Consider the following 23,704-nt stretch of genomic DNA (forward strand, 5'->3'; position numbering starts at 1 on the left):
CTTGGAACAGCTCTGTCGCAGTGGTTCGGGGCTTCCTGGGTAATCACAAGGCCGAAGACTATGTGGAGCTGGTTGAGACTCTGGTGAAGAACTATGGCACAATGGGCTGTAGGATGTCCGTCAAAGTCCATATCCTTGAAGTTCATCTTGATAAATTCAAGGAGAACATGGGAGCGTACTCGGAGGAGCAAGGCGAGTGCTTCCACCAGGATATACTGGACTTTGAACGCCGCTACCAAGGACAGTATAACGAGAACATGATGGGAGACTACATTTGGGGGCTGATTCGTGAAAGTGATTTACAGTATAATCGTAAATCTCGAAAACCTACTCACTTCTAAATCTTTTGTAGTCATTTTTGTATTACTTTTGTATAAATATATGTTAATTTGGATTCATATGTTGTTTTTTTCTGACTTTATGTGAACGAAAAGACACAAATTTGCCTGTTTTCTCATTGGAAATAGGTAAATTTCAAAATATCACTGTCCTGGTCACAAAAGCAAAGTTTGTGGGGATAAGCAATTAGGAAATAACACTTACTACCCAGGAACAAAAATTGTGTTACATAGTGTTATCACTGGGCCCCTTCTTGTTTTGCTGTTTGCTTGCAGTAGTTTTTTTGTTTTTTTTTTTTGTTTTAATAGAACAGATTATAGATAGAGTAGTACCGGTATAGAAATAGTACAGTTCTGTGAACACTTCTACAATGTATGGTCCCAGTCCACTCTTGAAACCATGGGGGTAAAACTAACCTGCAATACAGGAAGGTTTTTTTTTTTTTTTAAACTGTCTTACTCTTTATGAGGTTTACAATCATCATACCTGGTTCTTAGGTCTAGGAACTGATCAGCATGGCATTATATAAGTAGGCATGTCTTTATATTATTAAGCACAAGCTCTTTCTAGTGCTCAGCTATGTACTGCCAGCAATGCAAAAGGAAGTAGCTGATTGATAGTGCTGGCTCTTACCTCTATAAGGATACTTGCCTGATACAGACTATGGCAAGGTATTAGAAGTCAAGAGCAGCTACTGAACTGAACAACTGCTCTAAGAACCACAGTGTACACATCATAAAGTTGGGGGGGGGGGGGGGGGGGGGTAACCCAATAATTATACATATAGAAATCTGAAGCTACATACTCTTAAACGTTTTCAAATCTGTTGTGCCCATAGACAGAATCTGCCACTCCACAGAGCACTCCCTGTGGAGAAGGTAATAGGATCCCACCTGAGGCCACTTCAAAGGCTGTGAATCTACAGTGGGGTGGTGGAAAGTCAAAAGGATGTGACATTTTTATTTTCAGCAATGACGTCATCTCAAGTATACAATGCTGATCTATTCCACAGAAGAAACCGGACAGGTTGAGTGCGAGGGAGTGGGTGTTTATAGGTCAGGCCCCCTGAGACATTGAACCAACTTGAAAATGCAGCAGAACAGTTTGTCACATCCCAAGTCGCCAACCTGTGCAGGAACAGTGTGTCAACAGAAATGTGTCTCGAGGGGAGTCGTGTGAAAGAGAAGACACTTCATTCCAAAACTAAGAAGTTAATTCCATAATAAATATAATATTCAATTAAATGCCTAAACATTGTACTCTACAAAACCAACACGGGGATCAGACTGAAAATGCGTTTAACAGTATGTTGACCGTGACCAGAACCACATGGATACTACACGAGTCTAATTCTAAATACACCTGCAAATATGATCACTTGATTGATCCTTGCAACCATCACCAAGAGTTCTGCAGACATTGGACTAAGGAAGTAATAATTAGTGGCAGCTATGAACAGTACTCATGTCTGTTAAATCTAAACCTCTCAATGCTGTCAGTGCCAAGCTTTGAGTTCACCTCCTCCTCCCCAACCTCCCCCTCATTCTCGGCCTCGCCAGGGGGGTTGGTAGTTAAACTGCCTCCCTGCTTATCTGTCAATGTCGGCTGAGAGCCAGCAATCACAATTTCGAGGCAGCACCAAGTGCCCCCAAAAGTCAGGCTGAGCACGAAAACCATGCAAATAAAAACATTGTGATCCACAACTACATTTATTCTGCATTTCAAACAGTGAATAGGTTTTCTGATAACATGTACTAAGGAATGCCTACAGCAAGTTTAATCATAATGAAGTGAGCTGTAATATTTATGCCTCTACAAAGCACTAAAAGGCAGTGTAAAACTGACATTAGTAAAGAATCAAACATTAAAACCCACTCTTAAGGCTGAGTTATTTATTAAAAAGGTGCTTAAAAAGGTCACCGAGAACAAAGCCAGTATGTTTTGTTTTTAACATCTCAATGCCCCTCTCAGCTATGGCAACCATCTTATAAGCAGCAGCCTCCTAAAGCTTTTGACATAATTTGTCTGTGCATTAACATACATTAACATACCATTTTTTTTAACAGCATAGATCAACATCGAAAGAGGCAAGAGGTGATTGAAATCTCTGTGAATGTGACAAGTTTACTCTTGTATTTGTGCCCCTCACATCACACAGAGGCATTCCCACTTCCCACCTATATTCCAGAATAATAGTGCAATGTAGCAGCCTAAGAGCCCAGGGCAGGCAGCAGCAGGTCAAGGCCCCAGCACCCCGGCTGAGAGAGACAGTACCACACACTGTGCGTCTTCATGATTAGCATAGCCATTATATATGCTGTTCTACTAATGACATTGTTGATTATAAATAAATACACAAATAAATAGACAGACCAGCGTAAAACTTCACGACGCAGGACACCTTCATGTTTCTCTCTCCTTAATTCATGTTGGAGTATTAAATTTACTCTGACCAAAATGAAACACTCACTGTTGGCAGAGGAGTGTTGAGTTTGAGACTGTACATGATGTTCACAGGACGTTTATGAACACGTAGAAACGTTTTTGGACATTGATGTGTTTGAATATTGTAGTTTACGCCGCTGATTTTGTTAACAGGTTCAAGTCTCTTTATGGCATTTGATTGGGTATTGCTTTTCATGCAATTAAAACACTGCTATATATGTATATCATTATGACTATTGGTCCATTTGATTTACTGGAATAAACGAATACGGAAATATACATTTGTTAAAAAAAAAAAAAAAAAATGTTTGTACATGTCCAGTGTAATGCATATCTTTCCCAGGAGAAAAAAATAAATACTACATTTATTACAATTGTGCATTAGTCTCACTACTGCATAGCTTTATTAGAGCAGTAGGGGTGTCCATGTTACAACCCAAATCTCATTTACTTAAATCAGATTTCAGATGTAACATGGACATCTGTTTAGAACTACAAGACCCTATAAGCAACAACACTTTGACATTCAAAACAGTGTCGTACCCACGTGACATCTGAAATCCCTTTAAAGTAAACAGCATTGCGCTTATACAGCACAGTAACACATAAACCACTACGTCACTACAAACCGGCTCCAATAATGCCAGTCAACCATATACAGCTGGAAACACAAGCCACAAACCCTGTTGCATTACACTGCTAAAAGAATTGTGAATCTGTTTATTTCACTTGCTTTCCTCACTAACCCAATTCCTTAAAGTCTTTAGACACTGCTGAAGAGGTTTGTTTGGATGCCCACTTATTAAACTCATATCATGTAAAAAATGACATTATATCCAGTGATGATCGATATTTAAACACTCTTTCAACCTTGACTCTCATTCTCCAAGAGGCCCTGCTGTTGTTCTCTGGCAGGAAAAAAAGCTTCTGCAAAGTTGGCGAGGTCACCCACTTGAAACCCCTTCTCGACTTTGACATATGCCATGGGATCCTGGTGGCTGTGAAGCAGACGGGACCTTGGTAGAGAATCATACTCCTAGGACGACACCTCCAGCACAAAGAGCAGGAGGACTGCTAGATGGAGTAGGTCCAGAAAATCTCCATACAAAATGAGACCAGGTAACCTCCAGGCCTTGTGTGCTATCTACTGCACCACAAACATCATTTCAATAACAAGCTACAGGCTACGACTTTAAAATATATAACATTTTAAAGAAATAACTGAAAACATTCTTTAGAAAACAGTCAAGACAAGTCCAATTACAATTAAGGCCTATGTGAAAATACTGATTTACATCAAGAAAAATTCCAGGACTTTGTGTTTTGTAGATACATTTATGTGCATGCATAAAAAACTTTTAGTGCAATACAAGGTCTGTTTAAATGCAGCCTGTGTAAATGGAGATACACACATCTTAAAAGTGTACATACTATGTCTAACACGTTATTCGTGTCTAATACAGATTAACTCCACCAGCTTTACACAGTTACTTACAAAATAACTCAGTTGTGGGCTCCCGAGTGGTGTATCCAGTAAAGGCGCTCCACGCAGATGTGCCCTATAGCCTGGAGATTGCAAGTTCAAATCCAGGCTATGTCACAAATGACTGTGACCGGGAGTTCCTAGGGGTGGCGCACAATTGGCCAAGCACCGTCCGGGTGGAGGGGGAGCTAGGCCGGCCAAGGTACCCTCTGTTCACTGCGCACCAGCAATCCCTGCGGGCTTGCCTGTAAGCTGCCCAGAGCTGCATTGTCCTCCAACGCTGTAGCTCTGGGTGGCTGCATGGTGAGTCTGCAGTGTGTAAAGAGGTGGGCAGCTGATGGTGCAGGGGTGGTAGGGGTGAGCTGAGCCTAAAAATAATTGGACACGACTAAATTGGGGAGAAAATAATAATATTAATGTTGACGACTAAATTAGAAAAATAAATAAATTTAGTTGAGCTGTTTTTCCACACAAAACTGGGAAATAAATATCTTAGTTAGCCCAAGTATTTACATTTTCTATTGAGAAAATAGAAAGCATTGCCCTGTATCTGCTCAGCTACAGTACTGATTCCATCTGTCTGTCTGTATGTCTATTCCCCCAGCCTCCACTAGCTTGCCATCTCACTGCCTCTCAGCAGCTTGTTGAACGCTGATTTCCAAGGGGTCTATATTGCTGAAGGTACCCCATCTCCTTTCCAGCAGGAGCTAGGGTGCCAATCTCAGCTCCATGTGGCATTTCTTTTCTGAAGGATTTTTAGCTATTCTCCAGAGCAGGTGAACAGGTGGCTGGAAATAGGGGGGGGTGTTGACGATTGAATGTCAGGAAATCTGGGGCACAAGCACTGCCCAGATGTGTGTTTTTAGAAGTTTGAAGAGGCCAGAGGGTGTGCTCTGTAGGGCATGCAGATGGGCCAGTGTGACCCAGTTGGGAGCATGCTGGAGGAAGTTAAGATGTTGTGACAGAGAAGGGGAAGACATGTTTTATTGTCCTGGCCGTGTATTGCACTTAACCGCACTTTGCCATTTAAATGTTCCAGTGCTCATCACTGTCACTCCTCATCTTAATCAGAGCTGGTCAGTACTTCAAATCAGTTACACACACACACACACACACACACACACACACACACACACACACACACACACACACACACACACACACACACACACACACACACACACACACACACACACACACACACACACACACACACACACACACACACACACACACACACACACACACACACACACACACACACACACACACACACACACACACAGTGAAGAAATCTTCCCTAATTTTAAGGATGTGTTTTTTAGCCCAAGGACTTCAGCATAAACTCTGAAAGCTTGCAACAATTCTCAATTATTTTATTTTGAACAGAGCAAGAAGGGAAATTATTTTTCTCCACGAACCTGATCTGGGCCAAAGACCCTGTTAACCTGTATTTAAACAATAAGTTCCCGAACAACGATCAGGCACTTTTGGAAATATTAGTTTCTTCTCTCAATATAACACAATCACAGTTTCTGAATCTGCGCCTCCCTTGAACTTTTCCACCCACCAGCAGAAAATCTAAGTTCTTAACATTTGGATATTGGTTTAAGTCTGTTTACTTCTTCTCAGCCACTCTTAAAAGACAGATAAAAAAATATAAATCCTGCCGTTAAAATGCACATGACACAAGCTTTAAGCATTAATGTTTGTAACCTAGCAGAAAAGCCTTTCTTAAAAGCCTGCCATCACATTTTATAAAGTACTGCAACATGCAGCATGCAAACAGCATTTATTTGAAGAAAAAACAGTGAAGAAATATTGGATATGAAATAAATTGTCTGAAACATTTAGGCAAAATTACAAATGTTTCACACTTAACACTAACTTTAAAAAGCTCTAAACTATTAACACCCATAATGGAATGTGCATGGCAAGTTTTTAAACAGTATTTTTATCTATGTAATTGATGCTTTGAAACACACGTTTTATTCAACAATTTGAGATAAATAAAATATCCTCACTACAAAACAATGGCACAATTCCATTTACAATATAATATGTACAAACTAAAATAATAATACAGTACAAAAAGTAGGGCTGTGTTCGAAGGTTTGTTGGATAGCCATGGATTCGTATATAGTTTTAAACCTTCGAAGGTTCGTCAGACGCCATTGACGCATTGTGTTTTTTATTTTTGTTTGTTTTGTTTTTTTTTCCTCCTATTAACAGAAACTGTTTGACAATGTGTGAATACTATAAATCACACATTAATGTCACTCACATACAAAATTCAATCTTTTGATTTGTATAATGCATACTACGTAAACAAAAGTTGTTGTATTAAAATCCGCTCCCAAATCATTATACTTAGCAACTCTATATGGTGCTGCTGCCTTGTATGGAGCAGGGTACAGTATCCAAAGCACTGGGGTGGTAGTGCTTCAGTAAAATGTGTACTGAATATCTGGTGTACAAGACAGTGTAAGAGAAGTGCTATAGTAGAAAATGTTTGATACATACAAAATACACGATAACACTAATAATTTTAATTTTGAAAACTGAGCACCGTCCATCCCTCGCACCTCCAGCTTGTGTTATCCAAAAGCAAACCTTTAATGTCTTCATTCTCCATCTCGACAGCAAAGCACCGTATAGCATAAGCTGTATTGAAAGAAATGTCTCAAAACCCCTCTACTGTTTAGGATTTGTTAAATGCCCAGACAACCATAACCAATCTCTGGGGTCACTTGACAAGCGTAAATTCATATTATTTGCAGGAGTACTAATATTTTTAGTAGTGGTAAAACGTGACTGATAACCTGCTTGGAAAGGTGACTGTTAAATAAAGCTTTGTTTTGCCTAAGTCCTCTGCAGTTGTGCAATGCAAGTTTACTGTATGTATCAAAAACATCTTCAATTACGTGTAACTAAACAAAGTGTATTTTTATTTATATTCTAAAAACATGATTACTGTTCTATATAATGTATTTTTAAACTACAGGTGAATGTTTTATTCCATTTATATGGATTACCCATAAAATAAATGGATTTTCAATCAAATATAAATAAGTAGATATGGTGACGACACCAGTAAATTATGCAAATGAGTACCACCAAAGGTTAGAACCTCTCTTCGGAAATGTGTTCTGAACAGTGAAATGTACACTTCGTTGCAGCCCTAAAAAACAGGTTTAATTTATTTGTGCAATTGTAATTGTCAGAATGTTTTCTTAAACATAATTCATTAGATGTCCTGAAGTATTTACAATATGTTCTCTAATGAAATTTATACAATCTAGTATGTGCGTGTGTGCGCGCGCTCGTGTGTGTGTGTGTGTGTGTGTGTGTGTGTGTGTGTGTGTGTGTGTGTGTGTGTGTGTGTGTGTGTGTGTGTAGGGGGGTATCTAAAGGGAGCACATAGCAAATTGCACTGGATTGGTGATAATGAAAAAGCAACACCATTTATTAATTTTGTATACGTTATCCCACAGCCTGAGAGATTTCTCGGAGGGGAAGAACAAGTCTGAATCCACCATATACTGCCACAGGCACAATGTGAGAGAAACTAAACAAGTTAATCCCGGAGGGAGAGAAACTGCCCGCAGCAGCAAACGACCTACTATACCTCACTAGCTAGTTTTTTGATGATATAATTTGTTAATTTCTGAAAATCCAATTATCAACAGTTTGGCTTGGCTAGACTAATAAAAATTAAGACTAATAAATGATTCTTAACAATGTTTCAGATCAAAAGTAACATTTATTTTTTTTCCTTTTAAAATCAACAGTACACAAAACAGACCCCATGAGTATTTTGTACCATGGTCTCCATTTCATGTTCTCTTCCTTTTAGAATCTGCCCCCATTTAAAAAATTCATGGGTTTTTTTTTTTTTTTTTTTTCCATTGGTGGGGGGGGGGGGTGGGGGGGGGGGGGGGGGGGGGGGGGGGGGGGGGGGGGGGGGGGGGGGGGGGGGGTTTCCCCAAAAGTAACAAGCTTGGGAAATTAAGTGTCTTAAAATGAAATGATGTTTCTGTTTTTCATTTTATCAAAAAAAAAAAAAAATGTGCAATGCAAATATTTAAATCCTTGTTCTGTATCTCAACTAACCATCTTTCACAGTGAGGAGAGGTACCGTTAAATATTGCCAGCAGCATCATACATACTTGTACAGAAGAAACTGAATACATTCTTCTTATAAATTAAAGACTACAGAAATAATGTTTTCTCCCTTTCTGATCAATTTTTAATTTACCCAATTTAATCATGCTGTTCCCAGGCTTCTCCAAGTAATTATTGTGTTTTATTGACAGCCAGTATCTCAAGGGAGGCTATTTAAAAAAAGTTTAACCCCTGAGCAAGTCACTGCTTCTCTTGCCTTTGAAAGTGTCAAGTGCATTGATTTTAACTGCAGGGAACGTTCTACCTTCTACTACCCAGAGAAACAACCTGGAAACTCTTAAAGCAACCAAGGAAGCAAGATCAACCCCCTTTATCTACACACACACACACACAAGAAAAAAGACTAATTCAGCAATTCAGGCCACTTCACACAATGTTAGAGGCAAAAAAAGTCAGAGACAGAAAGGATCAGTGCCTTAAGCCCAAGGATAAAGGAAGGGGGATTTGGGGAGGGTGGTAGAAAGAAGGGGGGACAGATTTTAGATACAGTACCACAAAGCGATAGAGAGGAGCTGGTTTTGAAAAAGACATCAATCTGACTAAAAAAAGAGCAACATGACAGAAATTAAACAAGATTCCTATGTTTGACTTCACCGCATCTAGCCCCTTCTCAGACTCCCATTGAAATTCTGGTCATACACAAACCCCATGGCTTTTGACACACTTTTGAAACACCACACCCCCTCTTTCTTTTCTCTGTGTCTCCTGAGCCACTAGTAACTGTCTAACAAGAGTAAAAGGAGAACAGAAAATATGGATCCTATTTTTTATTATAAACCATTTGATTTTGTTTTAGTTTTCTGTGGGAGGGGGGCTTTTCTTCTGGAATGCGTAGTTAATTTTCTGTTTGTTGGGGAGGGTAGCGTGGGGGGAACGTAGACACAAACAAAACAAACACTTGTTTAAAAAAACAAGAAGAAAAAAATAGCAACCGAGTTGCTGTATATTTATTGCTGCTGTCAAGCACTCGTTTCTTCAAAACCGCTGGGAAAAGAGATCTCAACCTACTGCTTGAGGATGCTCATCCTTTCCAGTCACGTACACACTAGCAGCTCTGGTATATTTTGGTTGGGTCAATGTCAAAGTAACAGCAAGCTAAAACAAGATGCTTTGAGCAAGCAATCAATTTGTCAGGAAAGAAAATAAGAAACAGAGGGTACTGTAGGTGGGGTGTGGGGGTAGGGATAGATTTTAGTGCATACTTAATTAGCTGCTGATATGTTCTTAATATTGCAGCATGAAACAGCAGTTAATATCCAACATCACAGAAGGTTGTATGCACTTTTAATACTGAAACTGTGCCTAAAATACCAGAAGGTAATTGTAACCCAAGACTGCAAGCCCTTCACTCGCTCTCCCTCTATTCTCTCCCTCTCTCTCTTTTTTCAAATTCAGTCCTGACAGGGCCAGAAGGTAATGATACAGCTGCCATGATGCAACAAGCAGACCTGTCTTCTGTCAAGAACTGAAATCATAAAGGAATAAGCTGTCATTAACAACCTCCCTGCAAACACTGGAGCTGTCATCTCATTGTTTCCCTTCGTTGGCACTGGGACTGGTGCAGGCTCCTGTCGGCTGTCAATTCAGCAAGTCTCTGGGATTTAAACACTTCCTGATTCTCTATCATAAGATAGCAGGGAGACACCTAAATAACTGTGCAGAAAAAAAATCATATTACCTTTAATGAAAGGACATCTTTCATTCATGAATCTGTGCTTGCACAGGCACCCACTTTATCTTGCTGGGCTACACTTTCTTTCCCCCTGTTCGTCGAAGTGGCTTTGTGCCAAGTACCATACATTGCTGTAATTGAAGTCAGTAAGGAAATCTGTGGTGTCAATTCAGAGTATTGGTATCTAGGGCCTGATTAGTAATTGGGATGAACTCTTACCTACCTCCAACCCAGCTGTTGAAATGAGTTCCCCTTAGACATTAGAGGTACTGAATGCAGCAGAGGTTTTCAAGACAAGTTTGTGTGATTTCTTTGCATGTTTTTCAAACGGCGACTGTGCAATTCCCTGTGATTTAACAATGTGTGTGGAATGTATGATTTATTTCTGCTAGGGATCCTTTTCCACCGTTGTTTTTATTTACGTTGGCTTCTCGTAGTGTTTTTCAATAGCACAGCGTGCAGTGCCACCCGTTGGTTGACTGCAATGTAAAAGTTTTAAAAACTTTTTTTTCTTTTTTCTCTCTCCAAAGGAAAATCAATATCTCTAGCAGTATATTTATTGTTGGTCTCTAAGTGTATTTCTAAAGATTTAAATGGTGGCATATTTACATTATTTGAATACACCCTTATGATATTTAAAGGCAGGCAGCTATTCAAACCAACCTGCAATTCTAATTGGCTGTAAAGTTTTATATGTAGGCATGACTTCTGCAATTTGTGAAGACTGAAAAGTGGAATACATAATTTCTTTACAGAAAAAGCACACTTTCAGGATCCTACAAAGAGATTATTTGTGCTTCATACATATAAAATCCCAAAAGCAAATTAGTATGAGTCTATAAAATATAGTGCTGCTTTCCATATAGAAATTAATTACAAGCTTTCCAATTACTTTTTTAAACTGAATAAAAACAAAAAAACAACAAGTTATGTCTTTTTTATATCTGTGGGATATGGTCTGCAACACAAGAAAGCTACAGATTTTAACCCTACAGATTTTAACCCTATCTGTTATATTTTGGGTCATATTGATCCGATGCAATTTCAAACTAAGTTAAACAGCCTTAGATTGAGTAAATGTTTTTATTTGCAAAGGTTTTACTCTTTTATATGCTTTTAGTCCAGGAGCTGTAATAAAACTTCTCTGACTGCCAACCGAGATGTTGTTGCAATACTGACAGAGAAAATTAGGCTCTACCTTGTACATATATATTGTTTGTTTTTTTGTTTATAAATATCTCCAGACAGTTGCAGCCATTTCCAGAAATAATAATACAAATATAATAATAATAAAATAATAAATTAAAGAAGTTTGTGTTATTCCTGCACACAAATCTACATAGATAAATGTTACGGATCAGAGGTGACCGAAAACACCTTATTTGTGCACATGACCTGTTCTAACAAAAAAATCAAAGTTTCTGTTTTCTGTGTATAATAGACCTGAAACCTAATAGGAAGGTTAAAAAAGAGCAAGATTCTAGTAAGAATGAAAAACATTACTAGCACACAGGTGGAAGAAAAAGAATCTTAATGAAATCGTCCTTATATTACCACCATTAACAGCTGCAAAAAAGGATACCTTTAAGTCTGTCAAAAAGGGACTGCAAGCTTTTTTCCTCCTCCTGCTTTATTTACACATTTTATTTATTTAAATGTACCTAGAAACAGTACATCATTACTAAATATGAAGCATCTGTATTTATTTCAATACATTTAAAGTACTTGTTTTACACATACACTGCTAACTATTCTTGATTTTTTTCAAATAGTCTGCAAAATAAATAAATAATTTTGTACAATACAACAATAAATAAATTATTTTGTACGCTACAACAATAAATAAATTATTTTGTACGATACAACCAGTAAGTATGGAATAGAGCAGTATGGGTATGATGTTCTTTATGCATATTCCTTTTTTTTATTCCTTCTTTGTCGTGATTTCATTTATAATTTAAGAAAACACATTTCAATACCGTTATCAACTTTACCCGAGGTAGCCTGTTTTTCTGGTGGCGTAACAGTCTATAATGTGTACATTTTAATGAACGTATTGAAATTATACACCGATAATTGAGGGACGAATGGAGGACAGTATAGGGAGGGCGCAGCACTGGGAAAAAAAAGGATGTTAAGTAAGTAAGTGACCTTGCTTGTTGACTGTGGCGTTTTTTTAACTCCACCGGGTGTTATGTACGGAAGGGCATGTTTGAAGTTGCTCCTGCTTTCATTGTTCTGCTTTTGCCACATTCTGCAGATTGGATGTGCATCCCATGGTACTGCATTTCCCCGCTATATATTTTTTTTGTAGTGAAAGTACACACTAGAGCTGTCAGTTAAACCTCAAAATAGCACACAAAATATAATCGTTCTAGTAAATATTGATGATTGTACCACACATTTTCGCTCCATTTCTCTTCCCATGACGTTATTGTTTTAATATAACTGCAGTTCAGTAAAAGCTTGTGCTAAATAATTACGCCTTGGTAGCTTAAAGAGAAAAAGAAAAACAAAACACAACAACATTTGCAATAAGCCTACAGCAAGTTTAACATACTACAGGAGTGTTACTAAAATATTCATTCCCAACAGATTACAGCACTTTGGAACGTAAGCTATATAAACTAGACACGAGTTTACAAAAAAAACTTTTGGTTTTGTTTTTTTTTTTAATCGAAAAATGTTAACGATACGATTATCACGAATATTCATAATCACGATATATCGTACTATAGAAAAATTGTTTCATCCCTAACGGGAGGGGGACTTTTCTTACAAGCTCCGAAATTATGGAATGCTCTGTCTTCACTTGTCAGGTAAGTTGGGACTGTTACAGTTTTCAAGTCAAGACTAAAATAACTTTTTAAATGGTTTATCTATCTTAGTGGGTTTTAATTTAACTTTAAAATTGATGCTTTTGTATTATTATGTGTATATTGTTATTTAAATCTGTTATTTAAATGGTCTGACTGTGGCAGTTGTTTGTGTGACATGCTATACAAATGTATTGTGGTTTGTTCTTTTTTCTGACTGTACTGTGCTTTGCAATACTTTTGTATAAAATGCAATAAATAAATAAACAAACAACAAACAAATACATACATAAACAGGCAAGTGCTGGGAGCAGACAAAAACTACTACAAATAACAGTAATGACACACATAATTATACTACTAAGAACAGCAACAACAACATTTTTACAACGTCAAGACACTAAAGCCATTAGGGAGAATGCAAGTTCTGTTGCAGTTTGATCAAACACAGCAGTTCTTCCAAAGCACTGAAAAGTGATGTGATCGGTTAGCTGTGTGTTCAGATACTGTTGGGAGATTGACTGAGGGGCAAAGAGGGACTGACAAGTCAGGTTCAATCCACATGACAAAATCAATACCTAACTGTAGTATTTATTTAGCTGCTGCTTTATACTGGCATAGTTGACTTCCTCTACTATGAAAGTTTTCTTTGAACAGCTTTTTTATTTTTTCTCAACTCAATCTTGCATATATTTTCTTAGGAAGTCACGATCATGCATCAAGCTTTTACTGTTATCTGGTGGCATCAAAAATTAGATTTTCCATTTGAAACAAATACAAATAAATTATGTGAACACAAGATGGACACCAAGTAATGCCAAACGCTAGGTAAAGTGATTTAAAGGTGAAGTGATTTTAGCCTTGAATGTGTTTTTTTTTTTTTTTTTTTTTTTAACACATTTAACTTTACATTATCCTAACAATTAGATTGCAATGGTTCTTAACCCTTCGTCAGCATTAATAACATTTATTTATTGTTTAAAAACAAAACCGTACTATCCACAGTAAACGCCTTTAAAATGCCACAAACGAAAATGTAAACTACAAAAATAAATATGATATTGTTCCTGGAAACTCAAATTGTAAAAAATCTAATAATAAAATTGTCAACATATGACTGTGCTTCTGTATATTCATTGGCAAAAACCACAGAGAACATCCATACATAACAAAAAAAGAAAAAAAAAAAGAAAATATAAACCTAAAAAAAAATAAGAAAAGAATGCCAATCAAAACCGCACCGTTGTCGAATTTCCAGGGTCCTGTACTGGGGGCCCATATATTCTGAATTGAGTTGCCTCTCTCAGTCATCGATTTTCCACAATGAAATCATATTTTTTAATAATGTACTGTAGGAGGTAATAAGCAGGGTACAGTAATATAATACAGTGCTGAACCCTAAACAAGACCTGCATGTGGCAGCCTATATACAGTATATGAAACTGCATCTTTTCTGCAACTCCCTGAAGATATATATATATATAGTACTGTAGCAGGTAATAAGCAGGATATTGAAAATAATGCAGTTATCAAACACAGTGCTGGAATTAATGATGCACTATTTATGATATGCAGTACACACAGACAGTTTCATGAAAACGAATATTCGTGTTTCATTCAAAACGAATATTGGCTACAAAAAAAATAAGTAGGGCTAAATCAATAATTTTAGAAGCGATAAACCATTTCTTCATCTCCCTCAGCTCTACTGCAACTCTCAACAATCTATTCTGCCAGTAAGCAGGAGTTGCGATTCTGGTATGTGAAAAATGTAGATTTTGTGCAACCTTCAGAATGCAGAAACGTACCACGTGCACTCTGAAGAACAATGACCCCTGTTTCCTCGAGTCGGACGAGGACATGCTTGCTATCAAAATGAAGGCAACAGTGATATTTAATCACAATTAAGGATTACCCAGGATATTCAAAGAGTTATGAAACATGTTTATTTTAAACACATTGGGGGTGCAAATGCACCCCCTGCCACTGACAAAGCAGGCAAAGCAGTGTTCCATTCCTGTGCTCGTTAACCAACTAAACTCTGACAGAACATCATTTGTTTTTGCATTTGGACGTTTGGCTTCTACCAAAATCTACCGACTGCTTAGCAATCGCCTCTAAATCAAGAGTCCAATGAGCCATATGGCCCAAGAGGCATTTGTTGGAAAGCCTGGTTTAGCGTAAAATCACAATTTCGTTCTCAAATCAACAAAATGTGCAACACACACTTTGAAGTTACTATCAGAACTTCCACCACTGTTATGTTTGTTAACACAGCTGTTTGATTATTAACTTAATTCCTGTACTTGTCATTCATTTTGCAAGCACATCTTCAGATAGTGTACACATGAGAAATCAACCCAAATGTGTTACATATGGGTGTAAAGTACAACGATCACACCATCACTCATTATCCAAGACGAGGACCAGAGCACTGGCTTCACCTTCTGAGACCGAATAAATATCCAAAATGAGGACCAGTGCCATCCATCTACACCATGAAACCAGTCAGCAAAACTCAAACTCATCTTGTTTCCGTGTCTGCTTTCTTGAATTAACTTCCTCCATCAGATTAAGCTGGAGAGACCAATTTCTGCTAGGCTGCAATCCTGACTGTAGCTGACTCAACTCAAATATTTTAGATATAGGCCTGCTGCTGGCTGGAAACAAACAGACCCATTTTTAGACTGCTTTCTAGCTTTTTAGCTCTCTCTCTCTCTCTCTCTCTCTCTCTCTCTCTCTCTCTCTCTCTCTCTCTATTTAAAAATGTAAGCATGCAACGAATACAACATGATATAACTCATCTTCTAGATGAATACAAACTTAAAATGTCCTATGCATCACAGGCAGGGATATGCATCACAGGCCAGGGACAATAACGGTTGCTATTATTTATTTATTTTCTCATACAATTGAGAATATTTCTCAAATAAATAATATACTTTTATTTAGCTTATTCCTGCAGGGGAAAAGGGTTACTAGGTTTATCTCGAGTCACCAAATGTTTTAATAGTTCAGACACATGCAAACCCACCGCCTGGCCTGAAGCTAGAACAATAATATATTAAAAAAAAAAAAAAATAGCACCGTCTCTGATAAGTCTATAGGCTGATTCACTACGGTTCATTTTAAAGTTAGGTTTGACAATAGTACAGTTACTACAATAGAACCAGGTGTACTGCAAAATTATTTAAGCCAATCGGACAATTAGATTAGATTACACTGCACAAATCACACCCATACCACAAGTGCAATGGCTTTAACAACACAAATCCCCACACAAAGCAAACAACATTACTGTAAATGTGTAAAAACAACAAAATTGTAATTCACTGTCTCACCTCCATTGCCCTCTTGATGAAGGGGATCTGGGTTCCGCTGTCCAGGTCCTCATTGATGATCAGCCGTCGAGCCCACTGCCCAGCCCTGACCACTCCACTGCCGTGAATCAGAACCAGCAGCTTGTCCGGGTTGCTCAAGGCATCTTCAGTCAGATAGATGAAGCTTTTTGGTTCATCATCTGTAGCATCCACCTAGCAGAGAGAAAATAAAAAAAAATTACATATACGTCTTCATAAAAAAAATATGGATAGGTGACAGATGAATGTGTTGTGCAATGGAATCTCTGACATGTATCCCATAATATAAAGCTGCATCTCCCTGATTGCAAATCGGTTTCAGTTGGTCCCGCCAGACTTTTAAAAAGGAGCTCCACAAGCAGGAGCTTATGTACCCAAGACTGCACACATTACTGATGTTTCACTTTAAAACAGTCTTAAAAGCCATAACTCGGCAGATTTATTTTTTTCAGTCTCCACAATGCAAGGATGTAATGTAAAGATGCTAACAACGTACAGCATGACCAGCTTGGGTAAGCAGCGGTCTTGTTCAACTTTCAAAACCTGTGCTATTTATGAACAACCACTTAATAAAATACACATAATGTCTGTCTCAATTTGTAAACAGCACATTCATTGCAATGCTTGTTATATTACACTTGCAATTTAAAAGAAAACATTTCACATTAGGAATGCATCAAGGCTAATTATTCACAAAGTAAACAGGCAAAGTGGGTTATTGTTATACACTGCGACTTTGATGTAAAGCAGCTTTACTTAAAAAAAAAAATTAGTAAGTTTATTCACTAATTTGAAAAAGTTACAATAAAATATAATGCTTATACTTACTGGGAGAATTTCTTTTTTCATGTTGCATTCTTTCTCCAGCAATTCATAGACATGCTTGGTGATGATCTGGGAGAAAATAATATATAATTATTCAGTACAGCATGAGATAACCTAGTAAAATCCCTTTGAAAATAAATGAACTATATATTCTATACATAAATACACTATCTATACGTATCTATATATAAAAAGGGGGGGGGGGGGTGCTTTTTAACAAAGGCTGTTCTACTAAGCACGGCAAACTGCAAGGGAATTGTCAACAAAAAAGAACCTATCTTAGCTACAAGCTATGAGCTGATGTAAGATATGTTTATCCCCAAAGCTGCATGTGAGAAACATGTATACAGTGTAATTTTAACCTAAGGGCAACACTTTTATGGTTTAATGACATCGACAACTTTCCTCTTTTTTTGCCAGCAGAACTGCATTATTGACTGCCTCTGGAGTACAGACAGTGCATAAAGAGAACGAGAAAAAAAGAAATGTTTCTTTTATTACACCAATGTTTTAAACCACTTACTTACTAACAACTGTCATGAAGCTATAAAACAAAAACAAAACAAAACCCTGTTATGCTTATGTGTGGTTTGGTGCATTGCTTTGAAATGATCTGAAGGTATGTTTACAGTTCAGCCTCCTATCAACCAAGGTCAACATTTCGGAGAGCACCACAGGATTTTGAACGTCTACAAAATCTCTCGACAGACATAGATACTGTAGCCTTGAAGATTGTCTGGCTAATGTCCTGAAGAATGCTTGCCTTGTAACTCCACAAACATCAATAAGGGCTGGTACAGGGCCATGCTTTGTGGAATGTGCCTGCCATGAAGCCTAATAGGGCTGGGGCAAGTGCAATTTTCTATCCTCACTGATATCTAAACTTATATATGGACATAGGACATACTTGTTGGAGGGTAGTGCACATGCACTCAGCAGGAACAAGGTTAGGGAAGCAGTGGGGAATCAATGTATACCGTGTCCATACCTGGCATAAATCAATGGAGATTATCTGAATTGAAAGGGGTACATTTTTTTATACTACCTCTTATTAGCATTACAACATTCTAGAAAGTCAGTTAACGTGTTCTGCTTGTATTATGGCTTGATCCTCCCACTATATCTGCATTCTGTCCTGGGTTTCAGAACTACTATACTTAAGTATATTATTCAAATGAGGCTGGGAGTTTAATGGTAAATAAATTGTTCCTCCTTTACACCTGTATGAACATTCAGACCTACAAGTTTGACTTATTCATGCTGTGAGAAGTGCGATCAGTTCAACATTTACAAGGAGCCTGATTATTCATATTCCTAGAACCTGGTCATTTCAATAATATACTTAAACAAAGGAAGCTCTCAACCAAGGAGCACTGGGTACAGGGCCAGTGGGAGTTTCAAGCCCTGTGATATAGTTCACTGCCATAAGTAAGAGGTCTACAGAAAATAAGTGACTTGCAAAAAAGTTGTTTTTGTTTCATAATTTTATCAAAATAAAATAAAACCTTTAAATATAATATACAAGGAAGTAGCCCAAACATGGCTTAGTTGAATCTGAGACCTAACTAGGACCTGGGAATCTGAACACTGTAATGTAACATGTAAAAATTATGCAAATGTGTTAAAGCTGGATCTGGTCAAAGACTATTAATAAGTTGCTTTTTTTTCTGAAATGCAATAGTGCATTGCTAGTATAAATTCACTTATGTAGGCCAAGGTCTTTAAAAATAAAATCATCAACTATTTTGATCCTGGGAAGAAATAAATCCTGTTGGGACATGTAATATGAAATATGGCATTTTGCTCAACCCTGAGTATCAGGGAAGACTAAAAGCAGAAATTAAATGAAGAATTTTATAATTCAGCTAGTTCAGGAAAATGCCAAGATAAGTTTAAAGATATATTCCATTTAACTTCACTAATTTACTAAATGTCAGCATCACTGATGAAGACTGAATGATTTTGAAGCACAATATGCTTGTATTTAATGATATCAATAAGCCTTGCAGAAAATGTAATTTGTGGTACAATATTTACTCAGCGCCTCAGGAGTTTAAAAAAAAACAAAAACATCAGAGGATAAAAAAGAAAATAGATTATAAGTGTGTCACTCGACAACGTCACTGAAAAGGCTGTGCTGCAGTTTACACACAAGCACTTTCACATAAGTTTTGAGTCAGGAAATTTGGATGTATTTAAATCTGATGCATTGCTCTCAAGGGAAGCGTGCAGATAAAGAGCTCTACAGCGAGGTCTGTTAGTTCTGGAGATCCATATCTGAAAGTGCCTCAGGCACGTATGTGACGAATTTCGGGGGGTCTCAACTCGAGCATGACCGAATTCCTCATCACAGAAACCACAAGCAGAACCAGTCAACACAACCTGGCATATTGTGATCTAGCGAGTTAAACAAAAAAGAAAGACATTCAAGCACTGAAATGTTGTAAGAATTTGAAGGTGACAGTTTAGATTTGGGGAATCTGGTTTTCATACTTGATCAAGCAGTAACAAGCTGTTCATTGTCCTGAAGCGTAGCTACACAAACATGTGTAATGTACAGTCAGATTCAAAAACAAAACAGCCTCAAGAGTGTGCCATTAGCATCATTATTAGTATTATTACTATCACCACTGTGGTAACATCCATATAAATAACCTTTTTGTTTGTACCTGCCTCTGAGCAAGGTGGGTTTCGGTAAAGGCCAGTATAAAAATGACCACTAGGGGTGCATATCATCCTCCCACCTACCCCTTGAAAATACTAGTGGCTTTATTAAGCATGCAAAAAATCCATTAGCGTAGAAACAACAATAATACATGATAATTAATAACCCATACCTCAGGAGAATAAACAGATACAACACACATAATATGCAATTCAGACGGTATAAACAATTAATTAAATACTGTCAAATCAATCTTCACTAATTACCCAGCAAAAAAAATCTATTTTTGCTGCTTATGTGTTAAAGCAGAAAAATATCCAAGTATTTTAAGTAGGCCATACTTCCTTCTAATTGTTATAATTTCCAATGATTTTGATAATATAAGCCCTCCAGGAATCGATATGTTCAGTTACTTATTTGCGACACATAAAGTTCTGTACACATTCCAATATATGAGTATTATGCAGCAGATATTTATTCAGCATATTAGTCAGCGCCACTTAAACGGGACACTGATATTTGGGTTTTCTGGTTAAAATGGGACAGAAGTCTGGGAGACAGTTCTTTATGTCGTTTAATTGGGATGCCAATTCATTTAATTGGGATGTGGTATTTTCAATGGATGAAAAGAGATCACTTTTCAGAGCAAGACAGGTTTGTGTAGCGCAGTGCAGTGATCAAGTGATTACACTGTGACTTGCGGAAACTGCAGAAACCAGTGGTTTTTGCCTCTCCTGTCATTTGTCAGTTGTCATCATGGCTGAAAAGCAAAAACGAGTCGATTTCATTTTGTTAAGGAATACAAAAATCTATTGACTCGTATTTCAAATGATGCATTTAACATTTATTCGTAATGCAATGTGATTTCATTCTTTTTCTTTTCATAAAATAAAATGTAAAAAATACTTCTCTCTTGTGCATGTCATAAATTATCAATATAAGTGTGACTAAGTCCTCTTGTTCAATTGGGACAGCTGCTTATTCTGGATATTTTTACATCTCCCGAGACATCCCGATAAAGCGGCAACGACATTTCTTATATAGCAAAAATAGCAACATACTATCTGACATAATACAATCCTGTCTTGAAGGATTACAATTCCTTGTGTAAAGCAATCTATTTAAGATGTACATACTGTACAAAATTGGAGAAATGAAATGTTAAGAACTGTTCCCATCAGGATTTTTTAAAATTTCTCATCCAACAAAGGACAGCCAAGAAATCTGTGGTCTCAAGGGAGCAATTCTTAAATTAATAAAGACATGTGTTTAAAGCAAATTGTGCTGTAATGGATCTCAACCTCAGGAGAATTAAAGCAAAAACAAAACTTTGTCGAGTTGGAGAAGTAAGTAAGACAGTTACCGAAACATCAAGGGTCTAAAATAAACCTTATTAAATAATGCTGAAAAATTCTGCGCCGACAGTTGACTCTGGTCTGATCTGAAAGCAGCAGCCCTCACACTTGGGTGGGAAGGAGATAAGCAGCTAGCACCATTCTGGCAAGTGCTCAATACAGAATCAAACATAAGCAAGCTGATCTATTTGTATAGTTCAATAGAAAGTCTTCTTGAAACAAGGGCTGTAACAAGACCAAATCAAGACCACCCACACTGTTGGTCTAATCTGTAATGATTAATGCAACCAAGGTTGGTCCAGTCAACTGCTTCTCAAATGATAAGAGGATCATCTGCATGGTGCGAGTTTACTAAAGCCTTGACCTTAACACTACCAGCCTAAACAGAGATGATTAATTGAGGCAAGCCTGATCAGGCTTTTTTTAAGCACACTTAGATGAAGGGAAGGAGATACAGTACATGAAAGCAGTTTACTTCATAAATACTAGATTACTTTCTAATGTATGCCACTGTAAGAGACATTTATTTGCATCACATGTCTACAGCATGCTTGTTCTCTTGTTTTGTTTCAGTCAAGGATGGAACATTTCTTTTCAAGGGTGTCCATGGGGAGCACTTGACATTCTTCACCACACTTTGGGCAAACTAGACATGCAAGTTTTTAATGGACACATCATGACAACACTAGGTGTAACCAAAGAACTTGTAATATATATAATATATATATAAAATATATATATATACAGCGAGTTGTAATATATATATATATATATATATATCCCACCATAACATATACACAATATGATGTATAGAATATGTTATACACATACCTATACAATAGGTTTCTATATATATAGAATATATATATATATAATATATATAATATATATATATTATATACATGTGTAATATATATAATATATATATATATATATATATATATATATATATATATATAATATATATATATATATATATATATATATATATATATATTATATATATATATACATATATGGTGTACATATATATATATATATTATATATATATATATGTATACTATTGTGGTATATATATACATATACAACTATATATATATATATATGTTACATATGACCACTTTGGGTGCATGGGTAAGGGAACTGTAGGGGTATTCATCTAAAAAACAAATGTAATAATCTTGTTGACTCCGATTACCAGACGCTAGTCCAAATGGATTAACCATCCCCAGGTAAGACAACCCCCACCATACACCACTGTGCAATGCTTCATCTTTGGAACCTTCAAACACCTTGTGGCTCAACCTCTTATTTATTTATTTGTTTTGTTTTTAATTAACAGTTGAAATATAATAAATTAAAAAACAGTTGTTGCTTGAAAAAGACACCACCAACAATGGAAACAAACAAAACAGGCATGATTTGGTGGTTAAAGGCTTCTCAGTTTCACAGTTGAGAATCTCAATGATGTCACGCTTAGGGAAAACTATTTCAGTTGGTCAAACGCAGGCTTCATTTCCAGTGTCAAAAATGGAAGAGTGCCAATGCATGTCTCAGTAACCCTTAAAAGGTAGAGGGGTGAAGTTTGGGATTTCTCATGGAACAGTTATTTCTTCAAGCAGTAAAATGGCAGTGAACAGTTCAAAAAAAAAAAAATACATAAAAGAAGAACACCCCCAAAAAATATGCAATTAGTTTTTGGTTGCAACACATTACAGACTTAGGAAACCAAACCAGGTGAAACCGAATAAATGAACACTGCATTGCCCAGCATCCTTTGTCAATTTAATTTCAATCAATAAAGTCGGAGAATCGAAATTCCATCATTAGCCCTTTTGCAAGATGAGATCCAACTTAATTAAACTTCTGGACTTTAAATATGCACATGTAACAAAAGCTAGATGTGTCAGATCCAAATACAACAAAAAAAAAAGGTGACAGACCAGCTAAATTGTTTCTTTCAACACAAATGCCATTGTAAGTGGCGAAACACGCTGGTACTCGTCAGAAAGAAAGAAAAACAAAAACATCTGCCCTGCTCCAACTTCATTAGAATAATCTTGGTTTGTCACTCCACAGGTGCAAAAAAATCTTCATTTCTTAATAGCCTAATGTACTTCCATCTGGATTAGATCAGACACTCGTCACCTATCTATGCGAAATATCACTAACAGTAATAATTACACCAGCTCTGAACCCTACAAGTACTGTCATGTCACTTTGATGAACCCCCCCCCCCCCTCCCTCCCTCCCACCAAGGAACAAGACAGGGCTCAATGATGCGCATCAGACATTCTCTCCAATGTGTAGCTCACAATTTTCATGTCTTCTCAAACAACACAGTTACAACAGGTCTTACATCTGCAAATGAAGATTGCCTGACTGAAACCAATGCAAGCATTACATTTTTATTAGAATATATGGGCTCCCTTAGGGTTCACATTGACAATTGTATTCAAGCTGAACTATACACAACTCCAAGCTTTACAGAATACCTGCATAATTCAATCAGAGTACACACTGCACACATAACATGCAGCACAAAGGTTACTCTACTGT

General features: G+C 37.1%; 1 protein-coding gene across 4 annotated transcripts in view; it reads right to left on the reverse strand.

The window, feature by feature from the left end:
- LOC121313095 (cotranscriptional regulator FAM172A homolog) overlaps positions 1 to 23,704 on the reverse strand; it is a 177,985-nt gene that overhangs the window by 140,259 nt on the left and 14,022 nt on the right. For all 4 annotated transcript variants that reach the window (XM_041245261.1, XM_041245270.1, XM_041245287.1 and 1 more), the window contains exons 5-6: positions 17,128 to 17,193; positions 16,282 to 16,473 (exon numbers count right to left, since the gene is read on the reverse strand). In XM_041245261.1, coding sequence (XP_041101195.1) covers positions 16,282 to 16,473; positions 17,128 to 17,193 — 258 coding nt within the window. The remainder of the gene's footprint in view (positions 1 to 16,281; positions 16,474 to 17,127; positions 17,194 to 23,704) is intronic.

Source organism: Polyodon spathula, chromosome 1 (assembly GCF_017654505.1).
Source record: "Polyodon spathula isolate WHYD16114869_AA chromosome 1, ASM1765450v1, whole genome shotgun sequence".
Classification (NCBI taxonomy): domain Eukaryota; kingdom Metazoa; phylum Chordata; class Actinopteri; order Acipenseriformes; family Polyodontidae; genus Polyodon; species Polyodon spathula.